The sequence below is a fragment of the Oryctolagus cuniculus genome, chromosome 1, assembly GCF_051225735.1.
Source record: "Oryctolagus cuniculus isolate XC-2025 breed Fujian yellow rabbit chromosome 1, ASM5122573v1, whole genome shotgun sequence".
NCBI lineage: Eukaryota > Metazoa > Chordata > Mammalia > Lagomorpha > Leporidae > Oryctolagus > Oryctolagus cuniculus.
In genome coordinates, this window is record NC_142867.1 from 1,554,555 (window position 1) to 1,575,416 (window position 20,862).

Below are 20,862 nucleotides of genomic sequence, written 5' to 3' on the forward strand. Positions count from 1 at the left end.
GGCCCTGGCTGGCCCTGCCGAGATGGATGCGGGTTCCCGTGTGGGGTGAGGCGAGGGGGTCGGGCTGTGGGCCTCCGGGCTCCCTGTGCAGCCCCTCACCCGGTGGAGTGGGCCCGTGCACCCCGCCACTCCCCCGGCCCTGCACTCACCGGGGACGGCGGCCTAAGGGGCTGCGCCCTCGTCCACCAGCACCTTCTCGTACTTTCCGTGCCCAGTCGCCACGAACTTGTACCTCTTCCCAGACGGGGTGCTCTGCCGGGGAGGGGCCGAGAGCGAAGGTGAGAGTGGCCGGCGGAAGGTGCCGCTGCCCCCAGGAGGCCCTCCCGGTGACACAGGGCAGCCCCCCGCGCCCCCACCCAGCTGCATTCAGACCCCACCTTCAGTGTAGACGAGGTCTTGGAGCCTTCCTTCTGCTCCCAGAAACTCCTCTTGCTCATGTCTCCAGCCACAATGTCCTGGGTGCAAAGGACAGGGCCGTCATGGGGCGCTGGGCGCTGGGCTGTGCGGGAGACCCCAGGGGAAGAGGCGCTACCTGTGGCCACTCAGCTGCTGCCGCCCGGCCCCCTCCACGCCGACGAGAAGGGCCAGGCCAGCCCCTCCAGCTGGCCAGCGCTCTGCCCACCCTCACCTCGTCCCTGACGGCCCCACACTTGCGGTAGCACGGGCGCGCCTTGTAGCTCGAGCCCACTCTGTCCCCCCGGGCCCAGCCCTGCCCTGGCAGGGGCCCTACCTTGCAGGAGGTGGCCTTGGCTGCAGACTGAGCCTGCACCTCGCCTGTCTCCCAGCGACTCTTGGTGCTGGCCACGGCCATGCTGGGCAGCTCTATGGAGGTCTGACGGGCTAGCCTGGGGGTCCGGCCAGCAGTCTGCAGGAAGACAGGGCTGGGTGGCTTTGGTGGCAGGCCACCGTGGGACACGGGGGAGCCTGTGAGGACAGTGCAGGTGCTTTCCCAAGCCAGGGCCAGGCCGAGTACCCCACACAACCTCCTGCCTTTGTCTGCCCTTACAGGGCACACTCGTGGCATCCCAGCCAGGGGCTCCTGGCACGGGGCTGGAGGAACCTGGGCTGGATGAGGGGCACTGAATGGCTAGAGGGGTGTCGGCTGGGTGGAGGAGGGTAGGGGTGAGGGGTGTCGGCTGGGTGGAGGAGGGTAGGGGTGAGGGGTGTCAGCTGGGTGGAGGAGGGTAGGGGTGAGGGGTGTCGGCTGGGTGGAGGAGGGTAGGGGTGAGGGGTGTTGGCTGGGTGGAGGAGGGTAGGGGTGAGGGGTGTCGGCTGCATAGCAATGCAGGCGGAATAGAGGGGCATTGGCCGCGTGCAGGAGTGGGCGTTGAGTAGATGGGTGCGCAGTGCTGGAATGAGTCGGTGTGGGGCAGTGAGTGGACGGAGGGCACCGCTCGGAGGGGCCTGGGCTGGCAGGGAGCCTGGCAACAGGATGAAGGGCCGCTGCCCGGCCGAGAGGGTCCTGGCTGGCTGGGGCCGTGTCGGGGGCACGGGCAGAGGTGGGCTGCGGGAGTGGGCCGATGGAGCAGCGTGGATGGGGTGATGTGTGTGGGTGAAGCATTGCTTGATGGAGTGAGCCCCGATGGAGGGGACGGGGACTGGTTGGCTGCAGGGGCGTGGGAGGGGTGTTTGGTGGAAGGGAGACCCTGGGGAGCCAGGGGGCCGTGACTGGATGGGAGGTGGGTGTTGGCCAGATGGAAGGCTCTGTCAGGTGGCGCGAGTGCGGACGGGGAGGAGCAGCACAGGGGCCCCGGGCGTACCTCCACGGCCTGGGTGTACTGCTCCAGCCGCTCGTCAATCCTGGCGACGGGCAAGGTGGGCTGGGCCTTCTTCGGGCTGCTGCTGGAGGGGCAAGGGGCAAGCCTCATGTCCCCCGAGTCCTCCCGTGTGCCCCGAGTGCGCCCCGAGCCTGTCCTGGATCCCGCCCAGGTGCCCTCCCTCGCACTGCCCCCCACCCCTCCCTGGAGAAGGTTGTGCTCTGGGCTTGGAGTGCCGTCCAACCTCTTCTCCACGGAGCGGCTCAGGGACTCCGTCCTGTCGACGAGCTGTGGGCGGAGGGAGCACAGAGGCGTTGGGGGGAGAGGAACCAGAGCAAGGCTGTCGCCCCCTCTCCCCAGCGCTCCCCGTTCTCATGCCCCGGGGGGTCCTGAGTGCTGGGCCCTGGTGGGGGGTGGGGGAGCAGCGGGGCAGCACGCAGCACAGGCCCCTGTCCTCCCAGGGCCGACTCGCGCGCAGGCTGGGCCACAGAGCTGGGAGGGGGCAGGGGAGCAGGCCCTGGACTTGACCTACTTTGCCGGTGGGGCTCAGGGGCGGTGAGCGCGGCTCGTCGGGTGCCTCTGCAGGCGAGGGGCTGGGCGTCCGGGGCTGCTGACCCTCCTGATGGTGGCAGTGAGAGCCCATGCTGACCCGGGGCCACCTCTTGGGGCCCTCCTGCCCGGCCCGGGGTCTGTGGGAGTGGAAGCTTTCCCACCCTGGGCCCCAGCTCCTGGCTGGCCTGGGCCCGGCCGGGCTCCGGAAGCCCCAGCCTCAGGGGAGCGTCCCGTGATCACGGGGCAAGGATTTGCTCAGGGGCCTCCGGCCTCACCCTCCCACCCCCACCCCAGGAAGGGGCTGCAGAGCCCAGAGCCCAGGGCACAGCGGTCACCTCTGCCCCGTCAGCCTCCGCCACCCCTGCGTTGCACGGGCGCGTGTCCCCTGGGCCCGGCCCCTGCTGGCTCAGACACAGCCCCTCCAGGTGGTCCTTGGCTTGGTTCACTTCGCCACCGTCCTGCAGGGGCCTAGTGGGTGGAGAGGGAGGCAGAGTTCACACGGGGCCGTGAGACGGCTTGGTCCCTTTCCCAAGCCTCGATTTCCCAACTCTCAATGGAGGCAATCAGACCAGCCGAGTGCCGTGGGGTCCTGGGACCCCAGCCTCTCTGGGCCTCTGCGTTGAGGCTGGAGACCCCTCCCGAACAGCGGCCACTGCCCCGACCTCCCCGGGCAGCTCTCTGCAGAACAAGAGGGCACAGACCCAGAGGCAGGCTGCAGCCCCCAGGCCCGCCCCAGGCTGTGTTGTTCCCCGGGCCGCTGGCCTTGCTCACTGTGGGGGCACGGGGCTCGGTGGGAGTGAGTGAGGGTCTGTGGGCGTTCGGGGGTAGGTGGGCTGGGGCCGAGGCCGGGGCAGTGCGGGGAGGGGCAGACCTCCGGCCTCGGGCGGGGAGCCCTGCCTCTGAGCGGGGCTGAGATGGAGAGGAGGCTGGGATTCTGGCATTTTCCAGGGTTTCAGGCTTCTCGGTGCCTGTGCCAGCCAAGACCCAGGCCCAGCCCGCCCAAGGTGGGCCGGGGTCGGAGCCAGCGGCAGCCACATGGGCAGGCCCAGCATGGCTGGGGGTGGGGAGTGGAGGCGGGAGAGCCAGGCTCACGCAGTGTCAAAGTGCCCCCTGCTGTCTTTCGGGAGCAGCGCAGGGCTCCGGGCTCAGGGAGGCCGGCGGTGGAGGGGGCAACTCAGGGAGTTGGGGGGTGGTGGGGAGGGGGCTGCCCTGCTCAGAAACGCTGGGCATGGGGGTCCCTCGAGGGCAGGAGGGGAAACTGGGGCCCGGGCCCCCAAAAAGCCGTTGGCTCTGGAGGAGTGGAGCTGCTTGTAGGGTGTGGAGGGGAAGACTTGGCCAGCGCTCCGGGCCGGCTTAGGGGCCTCTGAGAGGCCCGGAGGCCCCCAGATCAGCCAGGGGCTGCGGCCCCCTCCAGGCCGAGGGGGCCCCTGAGCTCCCAGCCCAGCACGCCAGAGCAAGGCTGCGACCCCCACTGCCGGGCCCACAGGCCTGGGAGCGCGGCTCTCTCGTGAGAGGGGGGTGTGTGGGCTGTGTCAAGGTGAGGCCCCTCCCCCACCCCGGCCGCCAGGTTCAGACAGCACGCACGTCCACACATCTGGAAAGCGTGTCCCCCTGCCGGCCCGCGGCCTGCACATCTGGAAATACCTGCTCCCCTCCGTGGGAATGGAGTCCAGCCAGCCCCGAGGGAGGAAGGGGCGGGCGGCCGGGGGCTGTGGGCCTCCATGACGTAAGTGGGCTGCAGCTGCGGGCTGGCGTGGCCGGGGGCCCTGGGGAGCCCAGGAATGAGGCTTCCTCACCGCCCCCCCCCGCAGCCCCCTCGCCGGCCGCCCTGCAGTCTAGCTCTCTTCCTCCCTTCCCTCCCTCTGCCCCTGTCACGGCCGCGGGGACGTTTTGGGGGGCTGGCTGGGGAGGGGGCGTGCAGGCCGTGGCTCAGACGCAGGAGGGGAGCCCCTGCCCAGACGCCGAGCCCACCCCCACTTGCCTGCTCTCCTGCTCCCGCTCTGGGCTCTCGCCCTGAGCAGGGTCCCCGCTGTCCGAGCTCCCCCAGGACTGCTGCCGCTGCTCGGGCCTCTGGGACCAGTCGCTGAAGCCCTCGTCCTCGTCCGGCTCTGGGGCCTGCAGGGGCTTCAGGCCGGGGCTGAAAGTGCGGGAGATCGGGCTGGGTCCTGCATGGGGCTCACTGACCAAGCCCCCCGCCCCATGCCCCTCGCCAGGACCCTGGGCTCCGGGTGGGAGACCTCGTCGGCCTCAGAGGTGGCTCTGCGGGCAGGGCCGTGTCTCTGTTGAGACTGGAGAGCCCCTGAGGACAGACCTGTGCCTCCCCTATCAGCCCAAGACTCTCTGAGGGTGGACATGAACCTCCTCCATCAGTCTAAGGCTTCCTGAAGGCAGGGCTGTGACTTCCATCCGTCTGGGGCCCCCTGAGGGCCTCCTCCATCAGTTCAGGGCTACCCGAGGGCAGGGCTGTGCCTCCTCCATCATTCTGGGTCTCTGTAAGAGTAGTGTTGTGCCTCCACCATCAGCCTGACTCCCTGAGAACAGAGCTGTGCCTCCTCCATCAGTCTGGGGTTCCCTGAGGACATGGCTGTACATTCTCAGTTGGTCTAGGGCTTCCTAATAGTAGGGCTGTGCCTCCTCCATCGCTCTAGGGCTCCCCAAGATAGGACTATGCCTCTCCCATCCATCTAGGGCTCCCTAGGAGCAGGGTTGTGCCTCCACCATTAGTCTGGGGCTCCCTGAGGGCAGGGCTGTGCCTCCTCCATCAGTCTGGGTCTCTGTAAGAGTAGCATTGTGCCTCCACCATCAGTCCAGTGCTGCCTAGGAGCAGGGCCGTGCCTCTGCCATCATCCTGCCTCTCTGAGAGCGATGCTGTGCCTCCCCCATCTGTCTGGGGCTCCCTGAGGGTGAGGCTGTGCCTCCTCCAGGAGTCTAGGGTTTCCCAAGGGAAGGACTATACCTCTCCCATCAGTCTAGGGCTCCCTAGGAGCAGGGTTCTGCCTCCACCATTAGTCTGGGGCTCCCTGAGGGCGGAGCTGTGCCTCCTCCAGCAGTCTGGGGAGAACACGCCTGTACCCCCCGTCTGGCTGGGGTCCCAAGGCTGCCCCGGCCTCCTGGGTGCCCGCACGGCTCGGGGCAGGCTGGGCTGTGCAGGGCTCCGAGGCTGGGCGCCCGTGGGCCAAGCAGAGGCCGTGACCGCTGCAGCGCCCTGCCCCGCCCCAAGCTGCTGACTTGAGAAAATGGAACAGAGTGGGGCCTGGGGGAAGGGAGCATTATTGGAAAAACAGCCCAGCCCAGCCGCGGGGGCCCCCTGGGCCCAGGGAGGAAACGCGGCGGCCCGTGGCCGCCAACTTGGACGTGGCGCCCGTGAGTCACTGGCAGTGGGGAGCTCGGGCCCCTCAGCTGGGGTCAGCGGCCGTCCAAGTACAGGCTGGGACCACGTCGCCATCCAGAGCCCGAGTCAGGGACCTGGGCGGGCGGGCGGGGCCTGGTGGTCGCTCTGCTCTGCGGCCCCTCCCGGAAGCATGCAGTGGTCAGGGTCACCAGGGCTGCTGACCAGCTCTGAGCACACCCCCACGCCCACCCTGCGCTGGCTCGGGCCCCCTCGACCCCATCCTGTTGCTGGGACCCCTCTCTGCACAGGCATGGGGCCGCAGGAAGTGGGGGTCGCGGCCCGGGGGGCTTACGGGATCTCCTGCTCCGGGGCCTGGCCGGCTGCGCGGTGGTCCTGGGCCTGCAGCTGCTGCAGGGGCTCACGGGCAGTTTCCTCCTCATCCTCTGCACCCCACTGAGTGGTGAGCCTGGGGGCACAGGGCGGCAGTCAGGCCCCAGCAGGGACAAGGGGCCACCTGCACCCCAACAGGCTTGCTGGGGCCACGTGCTGAGGACGGAGGACAACCCCTGCCCCTGCCCCTAGGCCTCAGTTTACCCATCTCCAAAACAGAGGCCATGTGAGACGGGTGGGAGGGCGGCCTCTGGCCCCAGGGGGTGGTCCCAGGGTGACCCGGATGGAGGCCTGAGGAAGCCCCGCACCCCGTGGACACGAGGACAGCATGGCTGCTAGCGGTACAGGGAGAGCTGACCTTGGCCAGCCGAGCCCTAGCAGCCTGGGCTGGGGGCGTTGCAGCCAGTGGGGAGGGGGCAGCCGGGCTGAGAAGAGCAGCCCCCCCATCCTTAGCTTAGATGAAAACCAGGCACTTGCCCCTCACTCACAGGGCCCTGGGGCGGGGGGTGTGCAGCACCCCCACCCTTAGCTCAGCGCCTCGTGGACACTCCCTGGGCCATTTCAGAGACGGGAAGACCGAGGCAACAGCCCCGACTGGGCACAGCCATCCTTAGACCTGACCCAGCTCGTCCACTGCTGCCCGTCACCCAGAGCCAGAGCCCAGGGCTAGGGTCTCTCCACCGCAGGGTCTCCTCTCCGGCCCGTGTCCGCCGCATGACCCCACGGCTGGCTCCCCGCCGGGCCTCCAGCCCCCTGGCCAGGCCGTGTTGCAACACACGATCTGTCTCTCTCTCTCGGGTCTCCCCTAAGCCTCACAGATGAAAACCAGGCGTCCTCACGGGCCCGAGGCCAAGGGCTGGCTCCCCCACTGCTGCCACGTGGGGCTCCAGCTGCAGGGCCTCCGCTTCTACCTCCGCACCCCCACCCCCAGCCCTACCCCCAACCGAGTCTACAGCCTGGGCCCAGGACGGCAGACCCTCCCTCCTGTTCTCGTGCCCCTGCCCCGCGCACAGGGAGAAGCGGGGCTTCCTGCGTGTGCAGCCCTCGGCTGGGCTGGGGGCCGTGGGGCCAGGGAGGCAGAGCTGGGGGGCTCCTGGGGCTGCAGCTGAGGCCTGCGGGCAGGGCCGTGCCCCCTGCGTGCGCCCGCAGCCTGCCAAGCGCAGGGACCCTCTTCGGAGGGGCTGACCTGGCCACTCTGCTCCCCAGACTGAGTCTCTGTGTGTCTGCACCCACACGTGTCTAAGTCTGCAGAAGTCCTGGAGTGTGCACACGCGTGTGTGCAGCTACCCAGAGGGCCATGGGCTCCCTGTGGGAGCTCCCTCCTGCTCCTGGTACCCCAGGGGCCTTGGTAAGCAGCAAAGAGCACTGAGACCCCAGCTCACACCCAACACACGAGCCCACGAGGGAGCCGGGGCCCAGCCCCAGAGCACACACATGTGCACACGGGCAGGAGCAGGCACAGCCGGCTCACACCCGCCCACATGCGCCCGTGTGCATTCGCGCCCGCACCCACACATGCACACACACGCCTCTGATGTGTGTTCATACATGCTCACGCTGTCTCTCGTGAGTTCACACACATGCACACATGTTCTGTCACACAGACACATGCGCACACACATGTGCACGTTTCTCACACACTCACACATGTGCTCACACGCAGGCTGAAGCACGTGTGCTCACGGTGCCTCTCACACATGTCCATGTGTGCTTGTACACACCTCACACACAATTTACACGCTCTCACACACGTGCACACACACGACTTGCTGTCACACATACACTCGCAACACCCACCCCACACACATGTGCATACAGCAGTCACACACACTGACACACATGTTCATACACAGATGCCCCGTGCATGAGCAGACCACCCTGTGGGGCTGGGGCCTCCTACTCGGCCCCAGCCTGGGGCACGGCCTCCGGGACCCCCGGCCGCCTGCCCCTGCTGGGGGGACCAGCCCAGCTCCCAGCCCCATGGGCAGTTCAGCGGCCCCTCTGCCAAGGACGTGGGGGACAGGGCCGGGGGTCTCCTGGTGCTCCCCCCTCAAGTGCCACGCAGAGCAGCAGCCCGCGGGGCCCCCAGCTGCTGACCCAGCAGCCTGGGGACCAGGCGGCCTCTGGCCCCGTCCCTGCCTCCTCCCTCCCTGCCTGCCCCAGGATGTGAGTCATGGGCCCCCTCCCCATGACCTCACCCCCTCACTATTCCACAGCTGGGCCCGTTCTGGGAACTGAAAGGGGGGCGGCTCTCCTGGGGTGGGGTGGGGGCCTCTGGCCTGGGAAAGGCGCCCCCCGGCCAGCGGCCCAGACCCCTTGGCGCGCGCGGCGGCGCTGTCAGGCTCTGGCCCGCCGGCCGGCGCAGCTGTGGGGGATTTGCTGTCCCTGTGCAAATGCAATTAGGCCGTTTCCTGTGTCTGCTCTGGCTCCCGCAGCCCGGGGCCAGCCCGAGGGGCCGGCTGGGGGCCGTGTGCCCCGCGCCCTCACAGGCCTGGGGCCCGCCCCGGGGCCCGTTCCCACGCAGGGACGCCACGCAGACCCCAGCCCGGCTCCTGCGCCCTGCACCCCAGGCCCTCCAAAGCGAGGGGTGGGCGTCCTGGGCTGGCCCCCGCGGTGCGGGGCGGGGGAGGGGGCTCCACAAGGGGCTGCAGCCCTCAGTCCCGTCCCAACCCTGCCCCCGACTGGCGGCGTCTGCAAAGGCCCCTGCCCGGCAGCTCAGCTCCAAGGCGGCGGGTGGGGGGTGGCAGGCGGCACGGGGCCCCACCAGCCGCCATGGTCTCGGTCCCGGGGGGTGCCAGCCGCCCCTGGGTTCTCACGCACCGTGGCTGGGGAGGACACTTGTCCCTCAAGGGCCCGCAAGGCCCAGGGCAGGGGAGGAAAGATGGCGTCTCCCAGAGGGGAGAGGCCCAGCAGCCCGCACTCCCAGCACGAGGAGGGCAGAGCGTGGGCTCTGGGGGAGCTGGGGCAGTGGCTGTGCCCCATGGCTCTGGGCACCACCCAAGAAGGGCCACCAGGCCCAGGGTTGCACAGGGCAGGAGTCCTAGCTCTGGGGAGGGGGCAGCCCAGGGAGGGGCCACAGGTGCGGCTCTGCCCTGGTGGGCACCTCGGGGGCACCGTGTGGGCAGGCCAGCGGCGGGGGGTGGGGGGAGGGCAGAGCCCTGGGGATGGCTGGATGCCCACGGACAAGACCCCAGCCCCGCTGCCCAGGGAGCTGCCTGCGCGGGCAGAGCTGACCTAGAATTCAGATCCCAAGGAGGAGCAAGAAAAGTGGGGCTGGGGCCGAGGTGAGAGGAGGGGTCCCTGTGGCCCGGGGGACCCGGCAGGCCCTCGCCGGGTCAGGAGCAAGCCCTGGCTGTGCTGGGGAGGCAGTGCAGCCGGAGGGGTGGGACCTAGGGGCACGGAGCAGGCTCAGGGCAGAACAGAGGGGAACCGACCGGCTGGCCGTGGGGCACGGGGACAGGGACAGCGGCAGCCCAGCACTGCCCTGGGTCCATCCGTGTGAGAGGCAGAGTGTGGGTCTCGGACTTGGGGGAGACATCGGGACCGGCCTGGGCGCCGCTGCCCTCGGGGAGGGGACAGGGAGCTGGCTCAGCAGGAGGCCGCCTACCCTGGGGGGGGATGACCTCGGAGAGACCCTTAGGGCGGCAACCTGTCAGGCTCAGAGGTGACCAAGGGCAGCTGGGTTGGGGACAAAGGAAGCTGTGGCCTTGGCCAGCGTCACCCCAGCCCCAGGGCGCCTCCCCCGCTCAGCGGTGCTCCCTAGGTTGGTGGCAGACATGTGGGGGGCACAAGAACGGGAGTCCCCATCGCCTCACCCCCAGCCTCTGGCCGCCTGCACACTCAGGCAGTCCCTGGGCCTTGGGCTGCGTGGGCCGCCCTGTGGGAGGTACTCAGCCCTGCCTGGAATGCAAGAGGTGCTGCCACGTGGCACACGGGGCTGGGGCAGACTGTGGGGGTGGCTGGGACTGCCCCTGGGGGGACCAGGATGAGGCCACACCCAGGAGGAGGGGGTAGCGTGGAGGCCAGAATCCTGGGGCTCCTGGGGGGCTAGCTCGACCTGGAGAAGCAGGGGCGGGGCTCTGGGGGACGTAGGCCCGAGGTAACCAGTGGGGAGACCCCAGCCTTGGCCTCCATCCAGCTGGGAAAGGAGGCGGCCGCCCTCACCAGCCGGATAAGAGCTGAGACCCTCAGAGAGCAGGACCAGCTTTTGGGATCACATCTGGGAGGGCTCCCCGGAGGAGGGGGGCACTTGGGCCCAGTCAGCAGCTGGCTTCACTCAGAGCCACGGGGCACAGATGGGGGTGGGGGGTGGGGAGTGCTGCCTGCAGGGGTGGGGGGTGGCCTGCGCCTTCAGGACACCCAGCCCCGTCCCCCGGGTAAGAGGAAGTGGCTGGGGAGGGAAGCCCTGCCGAGGCTGAGCCGCCCCCGCCCCATCCCGCGGGGAGGAGGCGCTGTGTGACCTGGGCAGGCGGTCATCCCCCAGGTAGAGGGACAGCAGCATGGTCAGGAAGCTTCGCGCCCCCTCCTCGCCCCCAGCCCCATCTGCACAACACAAGGGACCCCCCCACACCCATCTTCCTCTGTGGGGCCATGCCTGGGGGGTCTCGTTGAGGGGCCTCCACCCAGAACCCCCAAAGCCAAGACCCCTCTAGGGCTGCGTCTTGCAGTCCATACCCCCCAGCCCCACTGCCCAGAGCTCAGCCGCCGAGGGGCCGCCAGGGGAGCGGCCGCCCCTGCCCAGGCCCCTCCCCTGTCCCTGGCTGGATCTGCCGTCCCACCTCCCGCCCCTGCTGGCTCATGCAGACAGCCGCCGCCATCACCGGGGGCCCTGGCCCACCACGGGGCCCCTCACCCCACCTGAACCTCCCAGGGCAAGGGGCCCGCGGGCCCCGCCCACCAGCTCCCTTGCCACTCAGCCCTGTCCTGCTTGTATAGCCGTGCCCCGGGTCTCTCCAATGGGGAGGGGGCTCTTACTGACATCCCAGCGTCTCCAGGGGCTCCAGGCCGGCCTGCCAGGGCCCTGTGCCGTCCCTCCTTTCCTGGCACCTGATCTCCCCAGGTGCTGGGGACCCACCCTCGGGGGAACGTTCCGGCCTGCCCTGACGCACCCACCCAGGGGGGCCCCTCTTCCCAGGGAGGGAGGGACCAGCAGGAAGTCTGCTCTGAGCACAGCTGTGTGGCACCTGGAGTCGCAGTGGGCGGGTCCAGGCCGGGGCCCAGGGGAAGGGCCCCCCCCCACTTCTCGGCTGCAGCCCTCGGCAGCACACCCCTCCTCCACCCGCCCCACCTGAGCGAGGTATCTGGGGCGAGGTCAGGATACCCCACCTCCTGCAGCCTGCATCCCCACATCCAGGCCCAAGCCCACTCCCCCAGCCCCCATCTGTCTGCCTGCCGCCCTCCAGGGTTCGCGCCCACTCTGCGGATGGGCAGGGGCCCACGCGTGGAGGCCCCAGAACCTGCCTCACGGGAGCGCCCAGCGCCCCAGGCCCCAGCCCCTCGAAGATCCCGCGTTTGATCAGAAAATGGAGACGCCCCAACCTTGCTGGCGCAAGGCTTCCTGGGGCTCCTCAGAGGCGGGGCCTGGCCCCGTCTGTCCTGCCCTGCGCCTGCTGTCCCACTGACCAGCCTGTCACCTCCCCAGACTGCTGCCCTACCTCTCGTGATGTGCTCCGTGGCAGCCTCCTCGCCGGGGGCTGCGGCTCCTCTGCCCCCCGCGGCTCAGGTCGGCCTGCCCGGGGCGGGGGCCGGGGTCGCAGGTCAGGGCTGCCCAGCACTGCTGCTCCTCCCCCCACACCCCGCTCCTGCGAGTCGCTGCCCCCCAAGCCAGGGCGACGGGGCGAGGGGGTGCCACCGACAGCACTCCGGGAGAGCCGGTGGCTCCCTCGGCTGAGCTGCTCTGCCGAGCCTGGCCGTGCTCCCGACGCAAGGCTTGGCACGCGCCCTGACACGCGACGGTGCTGGCGCCGGCTCGAGGCTCTGCCATCCTCCGCTCTCTCCTTCCTGGCCGGTCGTCCCCAGATCCGCCTCACACCCGCCAGCCCTGCTCACGGCCGCTGCCCTGCGCTGCCTCCCTGCGTGCAGCCACGCGCTCAGACCCGGCTGCCCACCTGGGGCCTGGCAGATCTGCCTGGCATCCCACTGCCTGTCCCGCTCCTGGCCGCCGCCAGGACAGCCCCTGGCCCCAGACACAGAAGGGACGTCCCTGCCTCCGGCTCTGAGCAGCCGGCACCCACTGATGCCCCCCCCAACCCCCGCCATTCCTGGGCATCCGGCGGAGCCCCGGGTACCCGGCCCGGTCACCAGCCCCTCCTCTGTGGCTCCCTTCAGGGTCCAGTGGGGCGGTCACTTTGGGGAGCCAGGGAGCCGGTGGCCAAACAGAGATCTGGGGCTCTGCACCGGGCTGGCCCTCCCCCAACTGATGCTGCAGACCCCTGCCCATGCCCTGAGACCCCTGCCCACCACTGAGCCTGGGGAGAGGGGAAAAGGCCAGCCGCCATGGGCTGTGGGAGACCCAGGTGGACGTCTGGCTGTCACAGCTGAGGTCCACGGCTCTGCCTGGTCCTCTGCCTGTGACCCATGGCACCGGCGCCTGGATGGTGGCAGCACGACCCGCAGCACCGAGGACAAGCACACCGAGGCTCCCAGCCACCCACCCCTGGGAACTGGGCACAGGAGATCAGGTTGGGGCCCCTGGGGAAGTCTGGGGGCCCCCGGCCAGGGCCAGACCTCCCACCGCCACCCAGGGCAGGGCCCTTGCTGCCGCCTCCCGGTCTCCTGGGGTCTCTGCCTCCTTCCTCCCCTTTCTTTACAGCCCTGGCACAGGGTCAGGTGGTGCCACCTCCGCTCCTTTGGGTGCCCTTCCCGGCCTGGGGTCCCAGTCCCCATCTGAGAGGGGACACGGGAGGTGCAGACCCCTACGTCCTACGTCTAGTTACGACAGCCACGGCAGCCCCCCACCCCCCGCCCAGGTCTCTGCCTGTCGGTCTCTTGGCCACTTCCTGGTGGCCTTCTCTCCCACCCGGCCCGGCCCTGCCCCGCCCTGCTCCCATCCCCGCCACCTCGCCATCTCCCCTTCTCCCTGGAGGGGCGCAACCCCAGCCCCACACCCCCCCCCACCTCCACAAGGGTCCTCCCTGCTGGTCGCAGCCACGCTTCCTCCCGGGGACACACGTCCTGCACACCCCACCCCGGGGGTCTGCCATGCAGCGCCCTCTCCCGGACCCCGGCTCCACCGCTGCGCCCACCTGTGCTCTGCCGGCCTTCACGCTCAGCGCCGAGCTGCTGGAGCCGGACACGGTGCCTGGTGAGGCTGGGCCCCTCCAGCCGTCCTGGGAGGCCCAGGTGCCACCCTGGGGCTCCGGCAGGGGCGTGGGTGGCAGGCAAGTCCCCAGGTGCCCGCGGCACCCTGGCTGCCGCTGGCTCCCGATCTGCCCAGCTCTGATTCGTCAGCTGGGACTGCAGCCTGGACCTCAGCCCTCGGTGCTCCGGCCCTGACGCCCTGCCCAGGAGGCTGGACCGCTCGGTCCCCGTGCCCCCTGCTGCCTGCTCGGCCGGGCTCCCGGGCTCTGGCCGACAGACCACCCGGGCCCTCGGCAGTGCCACCCGCCAGACGCTCGGCCCTGCCAGGGCGGGGGCCACCCCACCCTCGGGATCTCGGGTCTTGGGGGGAGGGGGCTGGGGGAGCCACGCCCCTTTGGACAGTGTGGTTTGGAGGCCTGGTTTCCCCAGCCCCTCCGGGGCCAGGCCAGCAGGCTGCCAGCCCTGGCTCCTACCGGCCACACCAGAGTCCCCCCAGCCTCCCAGCCTAGGCTGCTCCTCCCCGGGAGGCCGGCACGTGCCTCGCGTCCGCAGGCAGTCAGGTGTCCAGCGGGGCTCGTGCTGCCCGAGAGGCCTCGGCTGGAAGGCGCCATAAGGATGCCAGCCAGGGTGGACCCTCGGCCCGGCCTCTCTGCCCTGGGTCAGGCTGCGAGGTACCCCCACTCCCTGCAGACGCCAGCTTCCCCCACCCCCCGCCCTGGCAGACCGCTAGGAGTGGGGGCCGCCACTGGAGGGGCAGCGTGCTGAGGCCCCCTGACCACCCCCCGCCCACGGGCCTGGCCCGAGGTGGGCCTGGGGAGAGCCCTGGCTCACACATGGGTGGGCAGGAGGCCGGGAGGATGGGGGTCCCAGTGCTGGGAGGAGACAGGGCTTGGCACGGGGCTGGGGGAGGGGCGTCGCCAGCCTGAAGCCTGCGCAGCCTGGAGGAAGTGGAGTCTGGGTGCCGCCGAGCCCCCGCAGACACCACTTGGAAGGAAGGGGCGGGCCGGGGACGACACTCTCCCGCTGGCTCCAACCACAGATTTTAATGAGCTCCAACTGGATCCAATTGACACCCAGCCGCCACCGGTGCCAGCTCGCCCCTCCCCAGCTTGCCACAGCAGACACAGCGCCTGCCTGTGCAGCCCCCTCCCCCCGCCAGCCCTGCACCCTTAGGCTTCCCCGGGGCGGAGAGGGTTCTGGGGCAAAGCTGGTCCCACCCTCTGCTGTGTGGCCGTGGATTAGTCACTCAGCCTCTCTGAGCCGGGCTTCTCATCTGTCACTCGGGGACAGGCGCCTGTCTGCTGGGCTGGGCCGTGGGACAGTCAGGTTCTATAGAGACAGGAGCCACGGCCACAGCAGTAGGGGCATCACTGTCCCAGGAGCAGCAAGGCCCGTGCCTGTGCATGTGTGGGCAGGGCGTGTGCCCCGAGTGCACCCTGCCATTCTCAGCGGCCCACCCCCTCCTCCATGCCGGAGTTGCCAGGGTGCTTAAAGGGACAGTCCCTTCACCCCGCCTACCTCCTGCCCAGGTCCTTGGCTCCACACTCCACCAGGCAGGTCTCTGAGCGGCCCCGCTCGTCTGGGCAGTAGCCCAGTGGCAGGATTGGACATGTGGCCAAAGCCACAGCCAGACGATGCTCGTGGCCAGGCCTCTCCAGCGCGTCCTGCCGCCCGCTCCCAGGCCTTCATCTTAAATAGTGCAGGTGGCCTGAGGGATGGGTCCTAGGTGCTGCACAACTCCCAGGCCACAGAGCTCCCTGGGGGACAAGAGGCTCCCCTGGGGACACATCCCAGCCGGGCTCCTTGTCCTGGGGACCTGAGGCAGGCACGAGGCCTCTGCACAGGTGTGTGTGTGTGTGTGTGTGTGTGTGTGTGTGTGTGTAGGGTTTCCCGGTCACCTGGGAAGGTCCAAGTGAAGCCCAAGAACAGGCGACCCCAGGGGTCCAGGGCCCGGGTGCAAGGGGGCCTGCCAGGAGGGTCCACCTCCAGCCCTGGCTCTGGCACTGACCCTGCAGCGGCACGGAGGTGGGGACGGGACAGAGCTCTCTCGCTCGCTCGCTCGCTCGCTCGCTCTATGTCGGCACAGACCCAGCAAGCTGGAGCTGGGGCAACCGGGCTGCCCCCACACCCCAGCTCTCCCATGTTGCGGTACCATGAAGACCCTGAGAGTCCAGCTCCGCCCGCCTGGGCCTGGGGTCCGGCCCCTGTGCCCCGCGCCGGGCTGGCACAGGAGGCAGGGAGAACCAAGGCAGACTTCTTGAAGGAAGTGCAGACTGGGGAGCCTTACGGGCCTGGAAGCGCGGGGGAGGAGGAAGGGCACTGCAGACTGCCCGGAGAGAAGCCATCAGGGACCACGCTCGGGGCAGCGCCCCCGGCCCTGAGCTTGCCAGGCAGGTGTCACCACGCCACGACTTCAGAGAGGACGCTGCCCTGGGCTGGGGCCCCAGCACTGACCGCAGCCGCGCCGTGCCAAGCGCTGGCTGGCGGTCGCGCTTGGAGGTCCAAAGCAAAGCCTTGGCTGGGTGGTGCCCCGGGGGGCCAGCAGGACCCCGGGGAGCGCGCAGGTGGGAGGGGAGGAAGGGGCGGCGGCGCGGGCGTCGTGCGGCCGCCGCGCGCTTGCGCGCACGTGCGCGCAGGGGCCTGGCGCAGCGCGGCGCGCCCCGGGACCTACCTGAGGAGCTCGCGCAGGCTCTGGCTGCTCGCGCTCCTCCTCGGCAGCGCCGCGCCGTTCATGCCGCCGCCCGCCGCGACCTGGCCTGACCCCGGCCCTGGGAACGCTTCAGAGCCTCCTGGCTGCTGGCGCCGCCGCCCGCACCCCCTTCCCCGGCTGCCTGTGCGCTCTGCTCCGGGCCCGCCAGCCCCTGCCTCTGACGCCCCCTCCCCGGAGCCCCCGCAGCCCGCCCCTGCCTATCTCCGCGACCTTCCGGCCGCCCCGTCTCAGCCCCCTGCCCCCGGGGAGGGGGTCTGCGGCCGCCCCCAGCCCCGCGCCCTGCCTGCGGGTCCTGCGACTCTGGGGCTCTCCTCCCTATGCCTCCCACAGCTGCTTCCCTTTTGTTCCCCCAGCCCCCTCCCCCGCCCCCCTCGGCCTCCCCCTGCGTCCCAGGCTAGTAAAGCTGTCAGAGGCAAGCCCTCCCCGCTGCCGCACCGCACCGCACCGCACCGCACCTCCATGGGCAGCACGGAGGCCGCTCCTGCCTCGCCCCTCGGGCCGCTCGCGGGTCCCCTGTCCATGGGCTCTGGGTGCCGGGCCTCCCTGTGCCCGGGCCTGCTGCCCTCTGCCCTGGCCGGGCCTGGCCCTGTGGGCCTCCTCCTAGGGTCCGGCCCCCCTGGACCTGCCTGCCCCCCTCTGCCCGGTGACCCGCAGCCCCTAGCTCCTCTCTGCCTCCTCCAGGTCTCTGCCTGTCTCCCTCGCCTGCCCGAGCGCCGGCTCTCCCCGCATCCTTCCTCTCCCCTCCCTCCTCGCTCTCTCCTCCCTGCTTCCCCTCCCTCCCGGGTCTCATTTTCCCTTTGTTTATTCCCAGCCTGGGCTCTGGTTATCACCTCCAGGGGGAGTCGGGCACCCCAGGAATCCCTTCTGGTCCCCAAATGGGGAGGCCGCTGCCCTCCCCGACGCCCCGCGGATGGCGCTCAGAGCACCAAGCCACTAACGCTGCAGCTGCCCTGGGCGCCGGGAGCCATGCTTCGGAGATGCGGTCAGCGGGCACCAGAGCGGGCCGGTGCCCTCGCCAGCCAGCCCCCCTTGCCCGGTCCCCTGGCCAGTGCCCAGAGGGAGCCCAGCCCATTGTTTTCCTGGTTGGGCTTAGTCGCCGTGACTCACTGAGGCTGGTGGCTGGACACGGGGAGGGACCCGACCCGTTCACGGGAGTCGCCACGGGCTGGCCCGGGGCGAGCGGTTCTACTTACAACCAGCAGCCAGGTCCGCTCGCCAACGCTCACAGCCACCCCCAGAGACAGACGCCGCCGCCGTACCCGGGTCCTGGATCTGGACACTGAGGCGGGCCAGCAGCGCTGGCATCCACAGTCCCGGAGCCGGAGCCAGAGCCAGTTCTGCCGACCAGTGGCCACGGGGGCCAGCGCCTCCCTACGTGCAGCCGGCCAGCCCCCTGCTGCCCACGTCCCCGCGTCCCAGGGCACTGGCCCCTTCGGCATCCTGAGCTAGTAGGACCCTCGCTAGGCCGGGCAGACAGGGCCGCGGAGACACCTGGGAAACACTGAATCCACCGAGGGTGGGTTTGTAACCGAGGGACAGGCACTCGGACGTGCGAGTGAATCACGGCGGGAAGGAGGTGTGTGCCGGGAGAATTCCACGTGGGTCATCGCTCGGGTCAGCGGTGACTCAGGCAGTGGGGAAGTCGGGACCCCCAGCCCACACACGGGCCAGGCTGGGTCCCACGCTGTCGCCCCACCCCCGAGCCCCGGAACGTCAAGGGCACGGCATCCGGCGGTGCCCACTGCGCTCAGCCAGCGTCCACAGGCAGGGCCGGGGGGCAGAGAGGGAGCAGGCTGAGCCGACCTCGGGCTGCCCGCCGCCCCCGGCCCCTCCCTGGGAAGCCAGCCTGGGCCTCCTTTGCGTCTCCACTCGCCTGTCTCCTCCCAGTCTCTGAAATGTGGCCAAGGCGTGTTTTGGTTCTGAGGAAGGAAGACTCTTCCCACGGGGGCGACAGCTGCCTTGGGATGGGGGGAGTTCCCTGTCGCTAGAGGACGGCCATCTGCGGAGGAGCTGGTGGTGGGAGGCGGCCGCAGCCGCTCTTCCAAGGCAGAAGCCAAGAGCCACGGTGCTGCAAAGGACACCTCCCTTTATGGACAATAGGGCAGAATCCTTTATGTCCCCTCTATCACGTGTGCATCCACCCATCCACCCACCCGCGCAAACACTCTCCCCACCCACCCACTCATCCCATTTACCCACCACTCGTATCTCCATCCATTATTCATGCAGCCACACACCCACCCATCCACACATCCACCCATCCACACATCCACCCACCCACACATCCATCCACCCACTCACTCTCCCCACCCATCCACCCGTCCATCCGCTCATTCACTCATTTGTCAACCACTCATCTCTATCCATCCATCATCCATCCTTCCATCCACCCATCCACACATCCACCCATGCACCCACCCATTCATCCTCTATAGACAAATATCTGTTTTTCCATGGGTCGTTTGTAAATACCTCATTTTCTCAACACATATATCCATCCAACTATCTATAAGGACATAAGCTCCCCTTTCAATCACTCCATTTGAGCATACATAAATTATATATATTTATATGTATACACACACCCATGATCATCCATCTCTACATTTCTTCATTGAGTAAGTATCCATCCATCTGCCAATCCATCCATCTATCTACCCATTTAAATGTCTTGGTAGGTATACAACAGCCATATGTATTCAGTAAAACATCCATCATTTGCTTGCATTTTTAAAATTTATTTATTTGAGAGGTAGAGTTACAGACAGTGAGAGAGAGACAGAGAGAAAGGTCTTCCTTCCATTGGTTCACTCTCTAAATGGTCATTATGGCCGGCACTGCACCGATCTGAAGCCAGGAGCCAGGTGCTTCCTGCTGGTCTCCCATGAGGGTGCAGGGGCCCAAGCATTTGGGCCATCCCCCACTGCCTTCCCGGGTCACAGCAGAGAGCTGGACTGGAAGAGGAGCAACCGGGACTAGAACCCGGCACCCATATGGGATGCCAGCGCCGCAGGTGGAGGATTAACCAAGTGACCCATGGCGCCAGCCCCAGACATCCATCATTTGGAGCACAATGACCACTCATCACCTCTTAGTCCCCTCATCTGTCTGTTCACCCACCAACTTGAATGTCTATTTGAGCTACTGGCCCACCAATGAGCCGACACATTCTCTGTCTCCAAATAGCTTTCTGTCCTTGCTTTCATCCATCCGTCCACATATTCTGCTGCTTAGGATACCGTTAGTACGTCATTCACCTGTGTGGCTGTATTAAATTCCATTCACGTATGTGGCTCTATTAAATTCCAGGCACTTTTAAGGTTTTGGGGATTCAGCACTAATAAAGACCCTACTCTCGTGATGCTGAAACCTTAGCAGGAAAAATAAGTAAACACTACCTGTTGGAATTATCGGATGGTGGTAGACACAGCAGAAAATACGAACCAGAGAAAGGGCGTACGGTGCTCTGGAGGAAACGAGGATTTATATACGATAGTCCAGAAAGCCTTGTGGAAAGAAACTAAAGAAATAGAGGGGGGGGGGAGGGGAGGGGAGGGGGGGAGAGGAGAGAGGAGGAGAGCAGAGCAGAGCAGAGCAGAGGGCTGCGTATGGTGGCAGGAAGTGTCCCGCTGGGATGAGAACGCAAGACCCCTGGTTTAGGGTTGTCTGTTCTCCCACCTGCTTTTCAATAGTTCATTTGGCACCAAGTCATCCTCTGTTGGTTCATTATTCCACTGATTTTTTCCCATCCATCTCGTTATAGTCATCCATCTGCCCACCTATCCACCTATCCGTTATTCTTAAGCAACCATATGTCCACCTCTCTTGATATCATTCTGTTAAGTCCAGTCATTTACCTGTCCACACTCCATGCATCTGCTTATCTATGTTTTATCCTGTGTGCCCATTACCAATTCATCTCATCTTCTGTTTATGCCATCCATCCATCCCTCTGTCCATCCATCCATCCGTCCATCCCTCTGTCCGTCCGTCCATCTGTCCGTCCATCCATCTCTCCGTCCATCCGTCCGTCCATCCATCCATCCATCCATCCCTCCTTCCATCCATCCATCTCTCCGTCCATCCGTCTGTCCATCCATCCATCCATCCATCTCTCCGTCCATCCGTCTGTCCATCCATCCATCCGTCCATCCATCTCTCCGTCCATCCGTCTGTCCATCCATCCATCCGTCCATCCATCTATCCATCCATCCGTCCATCCCTCTGTCCATCCATCCATCCATCCATCTGTCTGTCCATCCCTCCGTCCGTCCATCCATCCATCCCTCTTTTGGTATACCTGTTCCTTCATCTATCTGGGGTTTTATGGTCAGTTGGTATATACAGACAGGTACAGCACAGTTGAGTATATAAATATAATCGTGGTTAAATATATGAATATAGGGTCCAGTGCTGTGGCATAGTGAGTAGTGAGTAAAGCTGCCACCTGGGTGCTGGCATCCCACATGGGTGGTGGTTTGAGTCCCGGCTGCTCTACTTCCGATCCAGCTCTCTGCTGTGGCCTGGGAAACCAGTAGAAGATGATCCAAGTGCTTGAACCCCTGTGCCCATGTGGGAGACCTGGAAGAAGCTCCTGGCTCCTGGCTTTAGATCAACCCAACTCTGGCCATTGTGGCCCATTTTGGGAGTGAACCAGAAGGTAGAAGACCTCTCTCTCTCTCTCTCTCTCTCTGCCTCTGCTGCTCTGTAACTCTGCCTTTCCAATAAATAAATAAATCTTTAAGAATATGAATATAATATGTTCAACTGATTAAAGTCACCACCCTTTTTGATAGGTTACTATCTGTACCATAACTATTGTT

The 20,862-nt window shown here is 67.2% G+C and overlaps 1 protein-coding gene across 24 annotated transcripts in view; it reads right to left on the reverse strand.

Moving 5' to 3' along the window:
- LSP1 (lymphocyte specific protein 1) overlaps positions 1-20,862 on the reverse strand; it is a 30,070-nt gene that overhangs the window by 3,422 nt on the left and 5,786 nt on the right. For 2 of the 24 annotated variants that reach the window (XM_089309967.1, XM_070058594.2), the window contains exons 1-10: positions 16,495-16,858; positions 5,993-6,106; positions 4,291-4,446; positions 2,645-2,777; positions 2,290-2,376; positions 2,002-2,045; positions 1,761-1,842; positions 731-865; positions 378-455; positions 150-252 (exon numbers count right to left, since the gene is read on the reverse strand). In XM_089309967.1, the coding sequence (XP_089166093.1) occupies positions 163-252; positions 378-455; positions 731-865; positions 1,761-1,842; positions 2,002-2,045; positions 2,290-2,376; positions 2,645-2,777; positions 4,291-4,446; positions 5,993-6,106; positions 16,495-16,829 (1,254 nt within the window). In that variant the 5' untranslated portion in view covers positions 16,830-16,858 and the 3' untranslated portion in view covers positions 150-162. The other 22 variants (XM_070059230.2, XM_089310522.1, XM_089310146.1 and 19 more) reach the window with 22 other exon arrangements.